The sequence below is a fragment of the Palaemon carinicauda genome, unplaced genomic scaffold, assembly GCF_036898095.1.
Source record: "Palaemon carinicauda isolate YSFRI2023 unplaced genomic scaffold, ASM3689809v2 scaffold130, whole genome shotgun sequence".
In the NCBI taxonomy this organism is placed as follows: Eukaryota; Metazoa; Arthropoda; class Malacostraca; order Decapoda; family Palaemonidae; genus Palaemon; species Palaemon carinicauda.
The window spans coordinates 178088-197033 of NW_027168816.1; the positions used below are offsets into that span (position 1 = coordinate 178088).

The following is an 18946-nucleotide window of genomic DNA, read 5'->3' on the forward strand; positions in this document are numbered from 1 at the left end:
AGTTTTTACGTGAATAAGGGTGGACTGGATCTGATCATTGGGGGTGGGGGATGGGGTATTAGCTGGGGGGTGGGAGATGGCAGCCTAAGAGGGCGAAGGGCACCGGTCCCTTATAAAAGCGTTGCAGAGACGAAGGATCATCACATTCAGTTCGACTCCTTCAGACAACGATGACGACCAAAGTAAGTTCTCTCGTTGCCTCGGTTTCACGAACTCTTAATTTCTTATTTAATTCTCGACAGTTTTTACCAAGCATTGATTAATTACAGAGCTAATAATAAGAACGAAATTACCGAATAAATACTATTAACTTGAACTAATCAGTCACATTTATAGTTAATTTCAACTTGAACACCACATAAGAAAATGGAAACGATAGTTACCTTTATCTAATTTTCTTTGAAATAATTAAATACACAATTTGTGTTTTAATACTAAAGGTAATTTTCATACTTCAATATGGTCCTAAATGAATTGGAAACTAAATTTTTACTCATACATATCAAAATATTATGCACCAGTTCTTTGCAAAAAGAAAGGCTAAAATAAAATCCCACAAGCATATTTCTAAGGCCATGAATTTAATTAGATCGCAATCCTATCAATTTAATTCATTCAGAAATATTTCAACTATTTACCAACTTCAGAACGACTTTCTGTTTTCGGATAATGATAAACACGAAACCTTTCCAGACGATGAAGGTGTTGTGCACCTTCCTGGCAGTAGTAATACCCAACGGAGTTCTTTCTGACCCAGCAAGATTGTACCAACCTCCTGCAGTAGGTGGATCTGGGTCTTCTGCAGGACCTTTTGGGGCTTCCTCTGGTGCACATGGAGGAGGATTTGGAGGTTCCTCTCTGGGAGGACTTGGGGGATCTGTCAGCAGTGGTTTCGGTGGTGGTGTAAGTGAAGGATTTGGAGGTTCTTCAGGTAGTTCCTCAGGTGGTTTTGGAACTTCAGGATCTGGTTTTGGAGGCGCTTCAGGATCTGGTTTTGGAGGTTCCTCAGGATTAGGTGCTTCTGCTTTTGGAGGTTCTTCCACTGCTGGATTTGGTGGATCTTCTTCTGGAGGTTTCAGTGGATCTACTGGATCCTTCGGTGTATCTCGCCCTACTGGATCCTCAGCAGGAGGGTTTGGAGGATCCCGCCCTTCTGGTGCTTCCCCCAGTTACCAAGGTCCCTCTGCACCAGTCATTCCTATTCTTGTCGATGACCGTGATGGTCCACATGCCGATGGTTCTTACACCTTCAACTTTGAAACTGCCAATGGCATCAGCAGACAAGAACAAGGAAACCCACAAGGTGAAACTGGAGCTGTGGCGCAGCAGGGTGCATGGTCGTAAGTATGAACATATTCTATACCAAATTAAAAACTACTTATACGTTAAAGAAAATTTGTTAGAAATATGAATATACTATTGTTTATAAAACTGTTATGCTTTTAGTTATAATTATCATACTTATCCACCCTTGCCATTTCAGATTCACATTCCCTAATGGCACTCCAGCTAACTTCCAGTTTGTCGCCGATGGAGATGGTTACCGTGTAGAGTCACCCCTTCTGCCAACGCCTCCTCCTCTTCCACCTCATGCAATTGCTCAGATTGAAAAGGCAGCTCTAGAAGACGCTGCTGCCAATGCTGCTGGAAACAGGGGAACTTATGGTGGAAGTTCTCAAGCTGGATCTGGTTCTCAGTTCTCTGGTACTGGATTTGGATCCCAAACATCTGGTGCTGGTTTTGGATCTCAATCATCTGGTGCTGGATTTGGCTCTGGGGCTGGATTTGGATCCCAAACATCTGGCGCTGGTTTTGGATCTCAATCCTCTGGTGCTGGATTTGGATCCCAATCATCTGGTGCTGGATTTGGATCCCAATCATCTGGTGGATTCGGATCTGGGGCTGGATTTGGATCCCAAACATCTGGCGCTGGATTTGGATCTCAATCCTCTGGTGCTGGATTTGGATCCCAATCATCTGGTGCTGGATTTGGATCTCAATCCTCTGGTGCTGGATTTGGATCCCAATCATCTGGTGCTGGATTTGGCTCTGGGGCTGGATTTGGATCCCAATCATCTGGCACTGGATTTGGATCCAAATCATCTGGGGCTGGATTTGGCTCTCAGTTTACTGGATCTGTATCAAGTTCAGTTCCACAAACTCCAAGCAGAACCTATGGTTTACCTTGAACACACCAGTGAATTTTTCAGTGCAGCCCACCTGATGTGCAATGTATTTACTTAATTATAATTCTGTATCTTTATAACTCATCTGAACTTCATATTCTTTTCCATAGCTTACAAAATTTTCAACCTGATATTTGAGAGATTTTGGAGTGTTGAACCTTTCTAAAAACTTGGAAATTCTTTCAAGATTGTACAATGGCATCAATTTTCATTATAGTCAGCATGTAGGTAAATTCAATGTCTACCTAATCTCAGTAATCTCAGATGAAATATTCACATGATGTGTATCTAGTTAAATATTGTCATTACATGTCTATGAAGATTTCTTGTGAGTGAATTATTGTCAAAATAACTCACTGGATCAGTGGTCCCAAGACCTTTCCAATAATCTTTTTACTTCAACATTCACTTAGGCCTGATGCAAGTCAACAAAAATACGCTTAATAGTTGCTAGTTACTGTTAATGATGAAATATAATTTTCTATTACAAATTATGTTTACCTATCCTATCATGATAACTAATACATTAAATATCAATTAAAATGAGAAAAATTCCCATTAAAAATGGTAAGAATTTCATAAATCTAATTTTTTTCATAAGTAAACTGAAATTAAGGGAAAATTATTGGTGGGAGAGTCTTTCTTTACATTCTGGATCATAAAAGGCTATTTCAGTGTTCATCCATAAAAATACTTCTAATAAGATTTCATTCATAAATTTTTTTTTTTCTAATATGACCAAATTTATAAAATAATAACTTTCCATTCATGGTCAAGCTAATACTATAATGGTCATGGGTTCTACTACCTAAATATTGAGTAAAAAACTGAATAATCAGTTGCCCTTAAATAAATTTGAATATAATGATAAGTTTACTCTGTTCATTCAGTTTTGATAAGAATAAATATGGAAAATGGGTATAATGTTTGTTTAAAAATCGTGGGTATCTACAAAAATAAAAAAAAGTGAGAATTATGTACGCAAAAGAGCTTGCAATATATATATGTGTATGTATATATATATATATATATATATATATATATATATATATATACATATATATATATATATATATATAAATATATATATATATATATGTATATATATGTATATATATATATATATATATCATTCTAGAAGTTTATTCCAAATTATATGTTATGGATTGTAAATATAGTTCACATAATCCTATTTCCAATTCCACCAGCTCCATACTCTAACCAAGAGCACAGTTCCACTGTTGCAAAAGAATCAGCATCGTTTCTCTAGGACTGTCGTCACTAGTCCGAGCAGCCTAAATTGCGATCCTTTCTTGACCTCAAGGAAAGTCTAGACTTGTAAACTACGTTGGCTCACCATCCAAATCCCCTTTAGGTGGCGCTACATCACATGAAAACTTGTGGTCTCGCTGCTCCAGCAAGTACTCTGCTATAAATAACTTATGTACTTCCCCATAGGGTACCAAGCGACACACATTTTATACACAGTACATAGTCACAGTTTCATTAAAGTTCTGTAGGTCTTGATCTGTATATATGGGTCCCAGTTGACAATCTCGAAGTATATACTCCATGGTTTGCATTGGATGGTCACATGGGGACTCGCTGGTGGGATTGAGTCCACACTCATAGGTGTTGGCCCAGTCTTGCCTACTTTGGTTCTTGCTCTGTTTAATATTACCCCGTCTTTTCGTTCCACTTGGAAGTTGCTAATTTGGACTTTAGATGGCATCATTTGGCGGGTAATGATCCCATTCCATTCACTCTCCGAGTGTGTGGTTTACCAATTGCTCAGGATCTAAACTACCATTAATCACGATGCTAATTCTGAACTACAGTCTTCTTACTGAGTCTCAGTGACCAAAAGGAGAATACACGTATCTCATGTAATTTTCCCAACTATATTTCTGAGAATTTGGATGAGTGTCCCTAGAGATGTGAGGTGGTGTGATTCCCAACACTCTGTTGTAGAGTGATGGCAAAGGTGTTATTTTTAAGGTGCCAGATATCATGTAGCAAGATTTTTTCGCTCAAAGTCTTTTTTGTGAGCGTGGAATGATCTAGCCCAAGGTACTAAGGAGGAGTATAGATCAGCACTAGAGCTGTTGTTCTCAGTGTTTTGAGATCTAATTTCTGGTTAGAGTTGTCAAGTTGACCCAAGACATGGTTTTTTTTACCAACTTTTGACTTGGACTTTCCTTATATGTTCTGAAAGAGTTTGGTCTAATGTAACTAATAGGGTATATATTCTATGCACTCAAGAGGCGATTGCTAAATAATCAGCTCTTTCATTTCATTGCACATTAGTCAGATATGTAAAATAGATAAAATTACCTGACGTTGGGCCTACTGCTCATGTAGTCAGGAAAAAAGATCTACATACACAAAAAAGATTTACCAAAGACATGGTATTTCTGATGCTGATTTACACAATTTGAACAGCATACCAAAATTTACTCAACTGACAATAATCTGTAGACAATTCCAAAAGGATGAGACTCAGAATTTTGAAAACAAATTGAATCAAGGGTGTTTAGTTTTGAGCAAGGTTTCTCCCGGCTCTACCACCATTTTCTGCTCTAAGAGATCAGTGATTTAACAAACACTCTCCTCTCACAAAGCAAAGTATTTCAGTTATCTCATTCTGTTCTTGTCAGATTTGGCTTAAACAAGATGAGATGGGAGCGGAACAATAATTTATCTGTCGTACGACTAGCAATTGTATACAATTGCGTTGTTAAACAATTGAAAAGGACAATCATTATTCTTACTCGATTACAAAATCTAGTTTCATATAAGTAACTTTTCAAACAGCTCATGTTTTAGTAATTTTACCTTGTATTCTTTGTACTTTTTACCTCCGCCAACTATTCTCGTCGTCGTTATCATCATCATCATCCTCATCATCATCATCATCATATCGATTAACTTCTCAATTCATCATCATTTACTTCACGGTTCATAGTCCTCAGCCATGTAGGCCTTAGTCTTCCAACTCTTCCAGTGTCTCGTGGAGCCCAGTTCAAAGTTTGGTGAACTAATCTCTCGCGGGAAGTGCGAAGAACATGCCCAAACCATCTCCATCTACACCTCATTCTATACTATTGGAAGGGCCGCAGTCAAGCAATGTGTTGGCTGGGGGTTCAAGACCCGTTCAATCTAGATAGTTTCTGGCAGTGTCTGTAACCCCACTGTCCTTGTGAGCTGGGGATGGGGGGGGGGGGTTGGGAGAGCCAATAAGTCTACCCACTGAGTCATCAGCAGTTATTGCATAGGCCTTCCTTGTAGTACCTTGGGTGGAGAGGGGGCTTGGGCACTGATCATATGTATATACAGTATAATCAGTCTCTGGGTCGCTGCCTTGTCCCTTGCCTCTGCCATTCATGAGTGACCTTCAAATGGAAAGAAGAGAATGTTCTTCTGGCTATTCCAACTCCTGCATTATGTATCGAATGTAGTATTTTAAATCCATGAGAAGATGCTGGAGGTAACATTCACATCTATAAGCACTGCCTTATAGCCTACATGATTAGAATTAGCTAACAATCAGCACCACATTTTTGTGTTGGAGAAAACTTCCTGCAGATGAAAAGACTTTTTACTCAGTTGACCTCAAGGGCAAATGTACAGAGCCTAATTTACCAGATCTAATACACAGGGAACTTTTTGATCGATTATGTCCAAGTGTAGACTACCCTTTCTGAGTAGGGATACCTTAATGCGGTGAAAGGGTTTGTGTGTCGCCATGATCAGCAAAGCTGTACTAGAAAGGGACACCTATCCTAGGTTGGTTTACTGTGAGCGATCACACTAAAGCCTCTCTCTCTCTCTCTCTCTCTCTCTCTCTCTCTCTCTCTCTCTCTCTCTCTCTCTCTCTCTCTCTCTCTCATATATATATATATATATATATATATATATATATATATATATATATATATATATATATATATATATATATATATATATATATTGAAACCGAATTCACGGTGACACGGAGACATTCCAGAATCTTTCTTTTGTATGAATAAATATTCCAGATTGGTCTTACTCATTTTATACTAAGATCACTTATCCGTATATACGAAGGACATAAGTATTCTTTATAGTTTATAAGAGAAATATCTGTTTTGATGTTGTTAATGTTATTAAAATACTTCATTTTAATTGTTCATTACATATATCGTTTATTTATTACCTTATTTCTTTTCCTCATTGGGCTATTTTTCCCTTGTGAGGCCCTTGGGCTTATAGCATCTTGCTTTTCCAACTAGGGTTGTAGTTTAGCTAATAGTAGTAATAATAATGATGATGATGATAATAATAATAATAATAATAATAATAATAATAATAATAATAATGATGATGATGATAACAAAAATAGCATTCATAATAATAATAATAATAATAACAATAATAATAATAATAATAATAATGATGATGATGATGATGATGATGATGATAACAAAAATAGCATCCATAATAATAATAATGATAATAATAATAATAATGATAATAATAATAATAATGATAATAATAATAATAATGATGATAATAATAATAATAAAAATACCATCCATAATAATAATAATAATAATAATAATAATAATAATAATAATAATAACATAAGAAGGATACAGTTAATGGTGTAACATGAAGTGACACAATAATTTTCCCCAAAAGTCGTTCTCCGTAAATAAAATGGATCCAAAATCTTAGATCACTCATCTAGTTGGGAATCTATATCTATGAAGAGGCCAAAGGAATTCTGACTTCATAAGTTGATTCTATGACTTAATCACCACAGGATAGTTACCTAAAGTACTAGCTACCGAGGATTACGAGCAATGCTGTTAATTATAGAGATGAAAATTTAATAACCAAGGATAAAAAAATTACCTTCCCTATTAAAATTTCTTACAACTGCTCTATCACGTAATTATTCAATCAGTTCATAATTTTGTATTACTTTATCATAAATACAGTATAGTTGTATTTTTATATTAGTATGAATGAAAAAAATTAATTTAAATAATATTAGCATTCTCTAATGTCCAGAATCTCCTTCAAGTATTTATCATAAACAAACTTTAAAAAAAGAAAAAAAAAATTTGCTTGCACACCAAAAAAAAAAAAAATCAACATATATGAAATGTTAACAGTAACATTATTAAAAAGCAAGTCCATCTTAGTTCAAAATAGATATCACAATTGAAAAAAACTTTAAACAAAAAAGACGCCATTCGATTGAATTAAATTTCCCCAACAAAAATTTCCAATCGACTTTTGATTCACTTTCGCAAAAAACTGGATCACTGGAAAGGAAGAGGGCGGAGGAAAGATGGCCCGCGAAGGGCAAGTTTTTACGTGAATAAGGATGGACTGGATCTGATCATTGGGGGTGGGAGCAGGGGGGGGGGGCGCTTCCTTGCTGGGGGAGTGAGGTGGTGGCAGCCTAAGAGGGCGAAGGGCGAAGGGCACCAGTCCCTTATAAAAGCGTTGCAGAGACGAAGGATCATCACATTCAGTTCGACTCCTTCAGACAACGATGGCGACCAAAGTAAGTTCTCTCGTTGCCTCGGTTTCACGAACTCTTAATTTCTTATTTAATTCTCAACAGTTTTACCTTTCATTGATCACTTATATAACTAATGATTAGGACAAAATTACCAAAAGAGAATACTATTAACTTGAACTAATCAGTCACATTTATAGTTAATTTCAACTTCAACACCACATAAGAAAATGGAAAACGAAAGTTAATTGTAACTAATTTTCTTTCAAATAATTAAATGCACGTTTTTGTTTCAATACTAAAGGTAATTTTCATACTTCAATATGGTCCAAAATGAATTGGAAACTAAATTTTTACTCAGACATGACAATATCACAAAACTTAGTCATCAATTATTTCCAAGTAAGAAATTTATTTAGATTGCAATCCTAGAAATTTAATTCATTTAGAAAAGATTCAACTATTTACCAACTTCAAAACGACTTTCTATATTCCGATAATGATAAACACGAAACCTTTCCAGACGTTGAAGGTGTTGTGCGCCTTTCTGGCAGTTGTAATACCCAACGGAGTTCTTTCTGACCCAGCAAGATTGTACCAACCTCCTGCAGTAGGAGGATCTGGGTCTTCTGCAGGAGCTTTTGGGGCTTCCTCTGGTGCACAAGGAGGAGGATTTGGAGGTTCCTCTCAGGGAGGACTTGGGGGATCTGTCAGCAGTGGTTTCAGTGGTGGTGTAAGTGGAGGATTTGGAGGTTCTTCAGGTAGTTCCTCAGGTGGTTTTGGAGCTTCAGAATCTGATTTTGGAGGCGCTTCGGGATCTGGTTTTGGAGGTTCCTCAGGATTGGGTTCTTCTGCTTTTGGAGGTTCTTCCACTGCTGGATTTGGTGGATCTTCTTCTGGAGGTTTCAGTGGATCTACTGGATCCTTCGGTGTATCTCGCCCTACTGGATCCTCAGCAGGAGGCTTTGGAGGATCCCGCCCTTCTGGGGCTTCTCCTACTTACCAAGGTCCCTCTGCACCAGTCATTCCTATTCTTGTCGATGACCGTGACGGTCCACATGCTGATGGTTCTTACACCTTCAACTTTGAAACTGGTAATGGCATCAGCAGACAAGAACAAGGATACCCACAAGGTGAAACTGGAGCTGTGGCGCAGCAAGGTGCATGGTCGTAAGTATGAACATATTCTATAACAAATGAAAAACTACTTAAAAGTTAAAAAATTTGAGAAAAATATGAATATTCTATTGTTTATAAAACTATGTTATGCTTTTAGTTATAATTATCATACTTATCCCCCCTTGCCTTTTCAGATTCACATTCCCTGATGGCACTCCAGCTAACTTCCAGTTTGTCGCCGATGGAGATGGTTACCGTGTAGAGTCACCCCTTCTACCAACGCCTCCTCCTCTTCCACCTCATGCAATTGCTCAGATTGAAAAGGCAGCTCTAGAAGACGCTGCTGCTAATGCTGCTGGAAACAGGGGAACTTATGGTGGAAGTTCTCAAGCTGGATCTGGTTCTCAGTTTTCTGGAAGTGCATCTCAATTCTCTGGATCTGGATCTCAATTTGCTGCTTCAGGATCACAATTCTCCGGTTCTGGAGCTCAATTTTCTGGATCTGGATCCCAATCATCTGGTGCTGGATTTGGATCCCAATCATCTGGAGCTGGATTTAGCTCTGGGGCTGGATTTGGATCTCAATCATCTGGTGCTGGATTTGGCTCTGGGGCTGGATTCGGATCCCAATCATCAGGTGCTGGATTTGGTTCTGGGGCTGGTTTTGGTTCTCAATCATCTGGGGCTGGTTTTGGATCTCAATCATCTGGTGCTGGATTTGGATCTCAATCATCTGGTGCTGGATTTGGCTCTGGGGCTGGATTTGGGTCTCAATCATCTGGCGCTGGATTTGGATCTCAGTTTACTGGATCTGTATCAAGTTCAGTTCCACAAACTCCAAGCAGAACCTATGGTTTACCTTGAACACACCAGTGAAATGTTCAGTGCAGCCCACCTGATGTGCAATGTATTTGCTTCATTATAATTCTGTATCTTTATAACTCATCTGAACTTTATATTCTTTTCCATAGCTTTCAAAGTCTTCAAGATGATATTTGAGAGTTTTTGGAGTGTTGAACCTTTCTAAAAACTTAGAAATTCTTTCCTGATTGTACAATGACATCAATTTTTATTATCGTCAGCATGTTGGTAAACACAATGTCTACCTAATCTCAGTAATCTCAGATGAAATATTCACATGATGTGTATCTAGTTAAATAATGTCATTACATGTCTATGAAGATTTCTTGTGAGTGAATTATTGTGAAAAGAACTCACTGGATCAGAGGTCCCACCAACTTTCCAATAATCTTTTTACTCCAACATTCACTTCGGCATTTGCGCTGTTATTGTATTCATGCAAGTCAACAAAAATACGCTTAATAGTTACTAGTTACTGTTAATGATGAAATATAGTTTTCTATTACAAATTATGTTTACCTATCCTATTATGACCAATACTAAATAAAATATCAACTAAAATGAAAAAAAAAATCTGGTGAAAAATGGTATGAATTTCATAAATCTATTTTTTATATAAGTAGAATCAAATTGAGATACTTCAAAGGGGAAGTTATAGGAGAATCTTTCTTAAATTCCGGACATGAAAGGCTATTTCAGTGTTCATCCATAAAAGAATATTTCTAATAAGACTTCATTGATAAAAATATTTTTTTTTTCTAATATGACCAAATTTTTAAAATAATACATTTCCATTCATGGTCAAGCGAATAGTATAATGGTCATGGGATCTACTACTTAAATATTGGGTATAAAACTGAATAATAACTTGCCCTTCATTAAATATGAATATAGTGATAGGTTTACACTGCTCATTCAGTTTTGATGAGAATAAATATAGAAAATGGGTATATTATTTGTTTCAAAATAGTGGGTAGTATTTACAGCAATAAAAAAGTGAGAATTATGTACGCAAAAGAGCTTACAATATATAGGTGTATATATATATATATATATATATATATATATATATATATATATATATATATATATATATATATATAGCATTCTAAAAGTTTATTCCAAGATATGTCTGAGGGGTTATAAATACAGCTCACATAATCCCATTTTCAATTCCACAAGCTTCCTACACTAATGAAGAGCACAGTTCCACCGCTGCAAAGGAATCAGCATCGTTTCTTCAGACCTGTCATCATTAGTTCGAGTAGCCTAAATTGCGATCCTTTCTTGACCCCCAAAAAGTCTAGACTTGCAAACCACGTTGGTTCCCCCATCCAAATCCCCTTTGGGTGGCACTACATCACATGAAAACTTGTGGCCTCGCTGCTCCAGCAAGTTCTCTGCTATAAATATCTTATGTACGTTCCAATAGGGTACCACGCCAAGCACACATTTTATACATATTACATAGCCCATTGTTTGGCAGCTTTATTAAATTCCCATAGGTCTTGATCTGTACAAATGGGTCCCAGTTGACAATCAAGAAGTATAGTTCCATTGTTTGCATTGGATGGCCACATGGCCACTCACTGGTGGGATAAAGTCCCCATTTATATGTGTTGCTCCCAGTCTTGCCTACTCTGGTTCTTGCTCTGTTTAATATTACCCAGTCTTTTCTGGGAAGGTTCATTCCACTTGAAAGTTGCTCATATGGGCTTTGGATGGCATCATTTGGTGGGAAATGATCTCATTTCATCTGCTCTCTAAGTCTGTGGTTTACTGACTGCTCAGGATCTGAACTACCAATGGTCATGACTAATTCTGGACTACAGTCTTCTTACTGAGTCACTGTGACCAAAAGGGAATATCTCATCTAAGTTTACTGGCTATATTTCTGTGTATTTCAACGAGTGTCCGTAGAGCTGTTTGGTGGTGCAATTCCTGCCAATCTGTAGAGTGCTGGCAGAGATGTTGGCTTTAAGGTGCCAGTTATTATGAGGCATGACTAGTTTAGCTGAGGATCTATTTTGTGAGCGTCGAATGATCTAGCCCACGGTGCTAAGAAGTAGTATAGATCAGAGCTAGAGCTGTTGTTATCAGTGTTTTGGAATCTAATTTCCAGTTAGAGTTGGTAAGTTGGCCCAAGAGATTGTTTCTTGTACTAACTTTTGACAGGACTTTCCTTACATGTTCTGTCAAATAACACTTTGGACTAATGTGACTTCTAGGTTATATATTCTACGGACTCGAGCAATGATTGCTAAATAGTCAGCTCTTTCATTTAATTGCATATTAATCAAAAAGATGTAAAAGAGATAAAATTACCTGACGTTAGGCTTACTGCTCATGTAGTCAAGAAAAAAATCAATATACACATCAAAGATTTACCATCGAGATGGTATTTCTGATGCTCATTTACAAAATTTGAACAGCACACCAAAATGCTCTCAACTGACAATAAATACTCTGTAGACAATTCCAAGAGGATGAGACTCAGAATTTTGAAAACAAATTGAATCTGGGGTCTCTAAGTTTGAACAAGGTTTCTCCCCGCTCTACCACCATTTTCTGCTCTAAGAGATCAGTGATTTAACAAACACTCTCCTCTCACAAAGCAAAGCATTTTAGTTATCTATTTCTGTTCTTGTCAGATTTGGCTTAAACAGGATGAGATGGGAGCGGAACAATAATTTATCTGTCGTACAACTAGCAATTGTATACAATTGCATTTCTAAACAATTGAAAATAACTATCGTCGTTTTTACTCGATTACTAAATCTAGTTACATTTAAGTAACTTTTTATACAGCTCATGTTTTAATAAGTTTACCTTGTATTCTTTATACTTTTTACCTCCGCCAACTATTCTCGTCGTCATTATTATCATCATCATCTCGGTTAGACTTCTCCATTCATCATCATTTACTTCACGTTTCATAGTCCTCAGTCCTGTAGGCCTGGGTCTCCCAACCGTTCTAGCTCCTCGTGGAGCCATGTTGAAAGTTTGGTGAACTAATCTCTCTCGGGAAGTGCGAAGAACATGCCCAAGCCATCTCCATCTACACCTCATTCTATACTATTGGAAATGCCCCGGTCTAGCAATGTGTTGGCTGGGGGTTCCACACCCGTTCAAAATAAATACTTTCTCGTAATGTCTGCAACTCAACTGTCCTTGTGAGCTAGGAATGGGGGGGGGGGGGGCGTTTGGGAGAGCCAATAAGTCTACCCACTGAGTCATCAGTAGTTATTGCAAGGGCCTTCCTGGTCGTACCTAGGGTGGAGAGGGGGCCTGGGCACTGATCATATGTATATACAGTATAACCAGTCTCTGGGTCGCTGTTCTGTCCCTTGCCTCTGCTATTCATGAGTAACCTTCAAATGGAAAGAAGTGAATGTTCTTCTGGCTATTCCAACTCCTGCATTATGTATCACATGTAGTATTTTAAATCTATGAGAAGACGCCGACGGGAACATTCACATCTATAAGCACTGCCTTATACATTATTAAAATTAGGTAACAATGAGCATCACATTTTGGTGTTGGAGAAAACTTCCAGCAGATGAAAGAACTTTTTACTCAGTTGAACTTAAGGCTAATTGTACAGACAGCCTAATTTACCAGGTCTAATACATAAAGAACTCTTGATCATTTATGTCCAAGTGTAGTCTACCCTTTCTGAGTGAGGATACCTTAACGTGGTGAAAGGGTTTGTGTGTCGCCATGATCAGCAAAGATATTCCTAAAAGCAGATTGGTTTTACTAGTTTTATACTAAGATCACTTATTCGTATATATTAAGGGCATAAGTATTTTCATATTTTATATAAGAAACATCTATTCTAATGTTAATGTTATTAAAATATTTCATTTTAATTGTTCATTACATATATCGTTTATTTATTTCCTTATTTCTTTTCCTCACCTGGCTATTTTTCCCTGTTGGGGCCCTTGGGTTTATAGTATCTTGATTTTCCATTTAGTGTTGTAGCTTAACTAGTGATGATAATAATAATAATAATAATAATAATAATAATAATAATAATGATGATGATGATGATGATGATAATAATAATAACAAAAATAGCCTCCATATTAATAATAATAATAATAATAATAATAACAATAATAATAATAATAATAATGATGATGATGATGATAACAAAAATAGCATCCATAATAATAATAATAATAATAATAATAATAATAATAATGATGATGATGATGATGATGATGATAATAATAAAAATACCATCCATAATAATAATAATAATAATAATAATAATAATAATAATAATAATAATATACGAAGAACAAAATTAATGATGTAACCTAGAGGGAATCAATCATTTTCCCCAAAAGTCGTTCTCCGTGAAAAAATGGATCCAAAATCTTAGATCACTCATCTAGTTGGGAATCTATATCTATGAAGAGGCCAAAGGAATTCTGACTTCAAACTAGATAAGTTAATTCTATGACTTAATCACCACAGGATAGTTACCCAAAGTTCTAGCTACCGAGGATTACGAGCAATGCTGTTAATTATAGAGATGAAAATTTAATAACCAAGGATAAAAAAATTACCTTCCCTATTAAAATTTCTTACTACTGCTCTATCACGTAATTATTCAATCAGTTCATAATTTTGTATTACTTTATCATAAATACAGTATAATGTATTTTTATATTAGTATGAATGAAAAAAATTAATTTAAATAATATTAGCATTCTCTAATGTCCAGAATCTCCTTCAATTATCTATCATAAACAGACTTTAAAATAAAAAAAGAAAAAAAAATTGCTTGCGCACCAAAAAAAAAAAAAATTCAAAATATATAAAATATTAACAGTAACATTATTAAAAAGCAAGTCCATCTTAGTTCAAAACCGATATTACAATTAAAAGAATCTTTAAACAGAACTGACGCCATTCGATTGAATTAAATTTCATCAACGCAAATTTCCAATCGACTTTTGATTCACTTTCGCAAAAAACTGGATCACTGGAAAAGAAGAAGGCGGAGGAAAGATGGCCCGCGAAGGGCAAGTTTTAGGTGAATAAGGATGGGGAGGGAGGGGGTGGAAGCCTAAGAGGGCGAAGGGCACCGGTCCCTTATAAAAGCGTTGCAGAGACGAAGGATCATCACATTCAGTTCGACTCCTTCAGACAACGATGACGACCAAAGTAAGTTCTCTCGTTGACTCGGTTTCACGAACTCTTAATTTCTCATTTAATTCTCGACAGTTTTACCTTTCATTGATCACTTATATGACTAATGATAAGGACGAAATTATCGAAAAGATACTCTTGAATTGAACTAATCAGTCACATAGTTAATTTAAACTTGAACACCACATAAGAAAATGGAAACGATAGTTAACTTCAACTAATCTTCTTTCAAATAATTAAATACACGATATTGTATTTATATACTAAAGGTAATTTTCATACTTCAATATGGTCCAAAAGGAATTGGACACTAAATTGTTACTCATACATATGAACATCATAGAACATTATGCACCAATTCTTTACAAAAAGAAAAGCCAAAATAAAATCCCATTAACATATTTATAACGATATAGATTGAATTAGATTGCCAGCCTATAACTTAAATTAATTTAAAAATGTTTCAACTATTTACCAACTTCAGAACGATTTTCTGTTTCCGGATAATGATAAACACGAAACCTTTCCAGACGATGAAGGTGTTGTACGCCTTCCTGGTAGTTGCACTACCCAGTGGAGTTCTTTCTAACCCAGCAAGATTGTACGAACCTCCTGCAGTAGGTGGATCCGGGTCTTATGCAGGAGCTTTTGGGGCTTCCTCAGGTGCACAAGGAGGTGCAGCAAGTGGAGGATTTAATGGATTATCCGGAGGAGGACTTGGAGGTTCCTCTCTGGGAGGACTTGGTGGTGTAAGTGGAGGATTTGGAGGTTCTTCAGGTAGTTCCTCCGGGGGTTTAGGAGCTTCAGGATCTGGTTTTGGAGGCGCTTCAGGATCTGGTGCTTCTGGTTTTGGAGGCTCCACTGGATTAGGTGCTTCTGCTTTTGGAGGTTCTTCAACAGCTGGTTTTGATGGATCTTCTTCTGGAGGTTTCAGTGGATCATCAGGTCTAGGATTTGCAGGATCACGCCCTTCAATATCATCAGTTGGAGGTTTTGGAACATCTCGTCCTACCGGATCCTCAGCAGGAGGCTTCGGAGTATCCCGCCCTTCTGGTGCTTCCCCCAGTTACCAAGGTCCCTCTGCACCAGTCATTCCTATTCTTGTTGATGATCGTGATGGTCCACATGCCGATGGTTCTTACACCTTCAACTTTGAAACTGCCAATGGCATCAGCAGACAAGAACAAGGATACCCACAAGGTGAAACTGGAGCTGTGGCGCAGCAGGGCGCATGGTCGTAAGTATAAAAATATTCTATACCAAATGAAAAACTACTTATAAGTTAAAAAATATTTGAGAAAAATATGAATATTCTATTGTTTATAAAACTATGTTATGCTTTTAGCTATAATTATCATACTTATCCACCCTTGCTATTTCAGATTCACATTCCCTGATGGCACTCCAGCTAACTTCCAGTTTGTCGCCGATGGAGATGGTTACCGTGTAGAGTCACCCCTCCTACCAACACCTCCTCCTCTTCCACCTCATGCAATAGCTCAGATTGAAAAGGCAGCTCTAGAAGACGCTGCTGCTAATGCTGCTGGAAACAGGGGAACTTATGGTGGAAGTTCCCAATCTGGATCTGGTTCTCAGTTTTCTGGAACTGGATCTCAATTCTCTGGATTTGGATCTCAATCATCTGGTGCTGGATTTGGCTCTGGGGCTGGAATTGGATCCCAATCATCTGGTGCTGGATTTGGATCCCAAACATCTGGTGCTGGTTTTGGATCTCAATCCTCTGGCGCTGGTTTTGGATCTCAATCCTCTGGTGCTGGATTTGGATCTCAATCATCTGGTGCTGGATTTGGATCTGGGGCTGGATTTGGATCCCAATCATCTGGTGCTGGATTTGGGTCCCAATCATCTGGTGCTGGATTTGGATCTCAATCATCTGGTGCTGGATTCGGATCTCAATCCTCTGGTGCTGGATTTGGATCCCAATCCTCTGGTGCTGGATTTGGATCTCAATCATCTGGTGCTGGATTTGGATCTCAGTTTACTGGATCTGCATCAAGTTCAGTTCCACAAACTCCAAGCAGAACCTATGGTTTACCTTGAACAGACCAGTGAAATGTTCAGTGCAGCCCACCTGATGTGCAATGTATTTGCTTCATTATAATTCTGTATCTTTATAACTCATCTGAACTTCATATTCTTTTCCATAGCTTCCAAAGAGTTTAAGATGATATTTGAGAGTTTTTGGAGTGTTGAACCTTTCTAAAAACTTAGAAATTCTATCCTGATTGTACAATGGCATCAATTTTCATTATCGCCAGCATGTTGGTAAATACAATGTCTACCTAATCTCAGTAATCTCAGATCAAATATTCACATGATGTGTATCTAGTTAAATATTGTCATTACATGTCTATGAAGATTTCTTGTGAGTGAATTATTGTCAAAATAACTCACTGGATCAGAGGTCCCAAGACCTTTCCAATAATCTTTTTACTTCAACATTCACTTAGGCATTTGGGCTGTTATTGTATTCATGCAAGTCAACAAAAATACGCTTAATAGTTGCTAGTTACTGTTAATGATGGAATATATTTTTCTATTACAAATTATGTTTACCTATCCTATCATGATAACTACTACATTATATATCAATTAAAATGAGAAAAGAATCCCAAGAAAATGGTATGAATTTCATATATCTAAATATTTCTATATAAGTAGACTCAAAATTGAGATGCTTCAAAAGGAAAATTATTGGTGGGAGAATCTTTCTTAACATTCTTGACCATAAAATGTTATTTCAGTATTCATCCATAAAAAAATATTTCTAAGACTTCATTCATAAAAAAAATGTTTTTCCAATATGACTAAATTTATAAAATAATATATTTCCATTCATGGTCAAGCTAATAGTATAATGGTCATGGGTTCTACTACTTGAATATTGAATAACAAACTGAATAATCAGTTGACCATAAATAAATATGAATATAGTGATAGGTTTACTCTTCATTCAGTTTTGATAAGAATAAATATGGGAAATAGGTATATTGTTTGGTTCAAAATCGAGGGTAGTATGTACTTTACTTTGATGGCTGTTTTACCGGTCACATACAGCAGGGGAACCCCACTCTCTACAGGACTTCCACTGTCGTTTTACCTTGCTCGTTCAGAATATCTAACGTTTTATATCGCGTATTGTTCATTTACTGTTAAATCGTCTCTGCCAAAGAACTCATGAAATAAGAAAGTCTTCAGTTTCCTCTTGAAAGCATTAATGTCTTCAATCATTCGAATGTGTCGTGGGAGCTTATTATATAGTCTCGGGGCCGCATATTTAAAAGCTCTGGAGCCTAAAGTAGACATAAATCTAGGTTCCAACAGTTTGAAGCCATCTGTAACTATTCTCGTGTCGACACGATTTGTTGGCTGCGCAATATGTAGCAGTTCTCTTAAGTATTTTGGACGCCCGGTTCTGATAACTTGGTGGGTTATTGTACATATTTTAAGTTCCACCGTTGCAAGAAGATCTGCATCATTTCTCTAGGACTGTCGTCACTAGTTCAAGCAGTCTAAACTGTGATCCTTTCTTGACCCCAAGGAAAGCCTAGACTTGTAACCCACGTTGGCTCCCTATCCAAATCCCCTTTGGGTGGCGCTACACCACATGAAAATTTGTGGTCTCACGGCGCCAGCAAGTTCTCTGTTATAAAAAGCTTATGTACTTCCCAATAGGGTACCACGCGACGCACACATTTTATACACAGTACATAGTCCACTGGTTGGCCGCTTCATTAAAGTCCTGTAGGTCTTGATCTGTACAGATGGGCCGCAGTTGACAATAACGAAGTATATACTCCATGGTTTGCATTGGATGGCCACATGGGGACTCGCTGGTGGGATAAAGTCCCCATTTATAGGTGTTGCTCCCAGTCTTGCCTACTCTGGTTCTTGCTCTGTTTAATATTAGCAAGCCTTTTCTAGGAGGGTTCATTCCACTTGGAAGTTGCTCATTTAAGCTTTGGATGGCATCATTAGGTGGGCAATGATTCTACGTCATCCATTTTTTGAGTCTGTGGTTTACCGACTGTTCAGGATTTAAACTATCAATGGTCATAATGCTAATACTGAACTACAGTCT

At 37.1% G+C, this 18946-nt stretch overlaps 2 protein-coding genes across 3 annotated transcripts; both read left to right on the forward strand.

Moving 5' to 3' along the window:
- Positions 1–680: 680 nt before the first annotated feature.
- On the forward strand, positions 681–10045 carry LOC137635489 (pupal cuticle protein 36-like). 2 transcript variants are annotated; one of them, XM_068367949.1, is made up of 3 exons: positions 681–1168; positions 8310–8868; positions 9012–10045. In XM_068367949.1, exons 1-3 carry the CDS (start codon positions 697–699, stop codon positions 9679–9681), a joined length of 1701 nt encoding a protein of 566 aa, XP_068224050.1. In that variant the 5' UTR covers positions 681–696; the 3' UTR covers positions 9682–10045. The 2 variants fall into 2 exon arrangements, with proteins under 2 accessions (XP_068224050.1, XP_068224049.1); XM_068367948.1 differs by lacking the exons at positions 8310–8868; positions 9012–10045 and adding an exon at positions 1484–2595 and having other exon boundaries at positions 681–1340.
- A 4802-nt stretch (positions 10046–14847) lies between these two features.
- LOC137635493 (pupal cuticle protein 36-like) lies at positions 14848–17416 on the forward strand. Its single transcript, XM_068367953.1, has 3 exons — positions 14848–14859; positions 15375–16081; positions 16227–17416. The coding sequence occupies exons 1-3, from the start codon at positions 14848–14850 to the stop codon at positions 16903–16905; spliced, it is 1398 nt and encodes a 465-aa protein (XP_068224054.1). The 3' UTR covers positions 16906–17416.
- Positions 17417–18946: the final 1530 nt, after the last annotated feature.

Bases quoted from the DNA above. Each gene is read 5' to 3' on its own strand.
- LOC137635489 (XM_068367949.1), top strand. From the start codon at position 697: ATGAAGGTGTTGTGCACCTTCCTGGCAGTAGTAATACCCAACGGAGTT. The intron at 1,169-8,309 runs GTTACCAAGGTC...AACCTCCTGCAG, and splicing joins CCCTTCTGGTGCTTCCCCCA to TAGGAGGATCTGGGTCTTCT. The intron at 8,869-9,011 runs GTAAGTATGAAC...TTGCCTTTTCAG, and splicing joins GCGCAGCAAGGTGCATGGTC to ATTCACATTCCCTGATGGCA.
- LOC137635493 (XM_068367953.1), top strand. The intron at 16,082-16,226 runs GTAAGTATAAAA...TTGCTATTTCAG, and splicing joins GCGCAGCAGGGCGCATGGTC to ATTCACATTCCCTGATGGCA.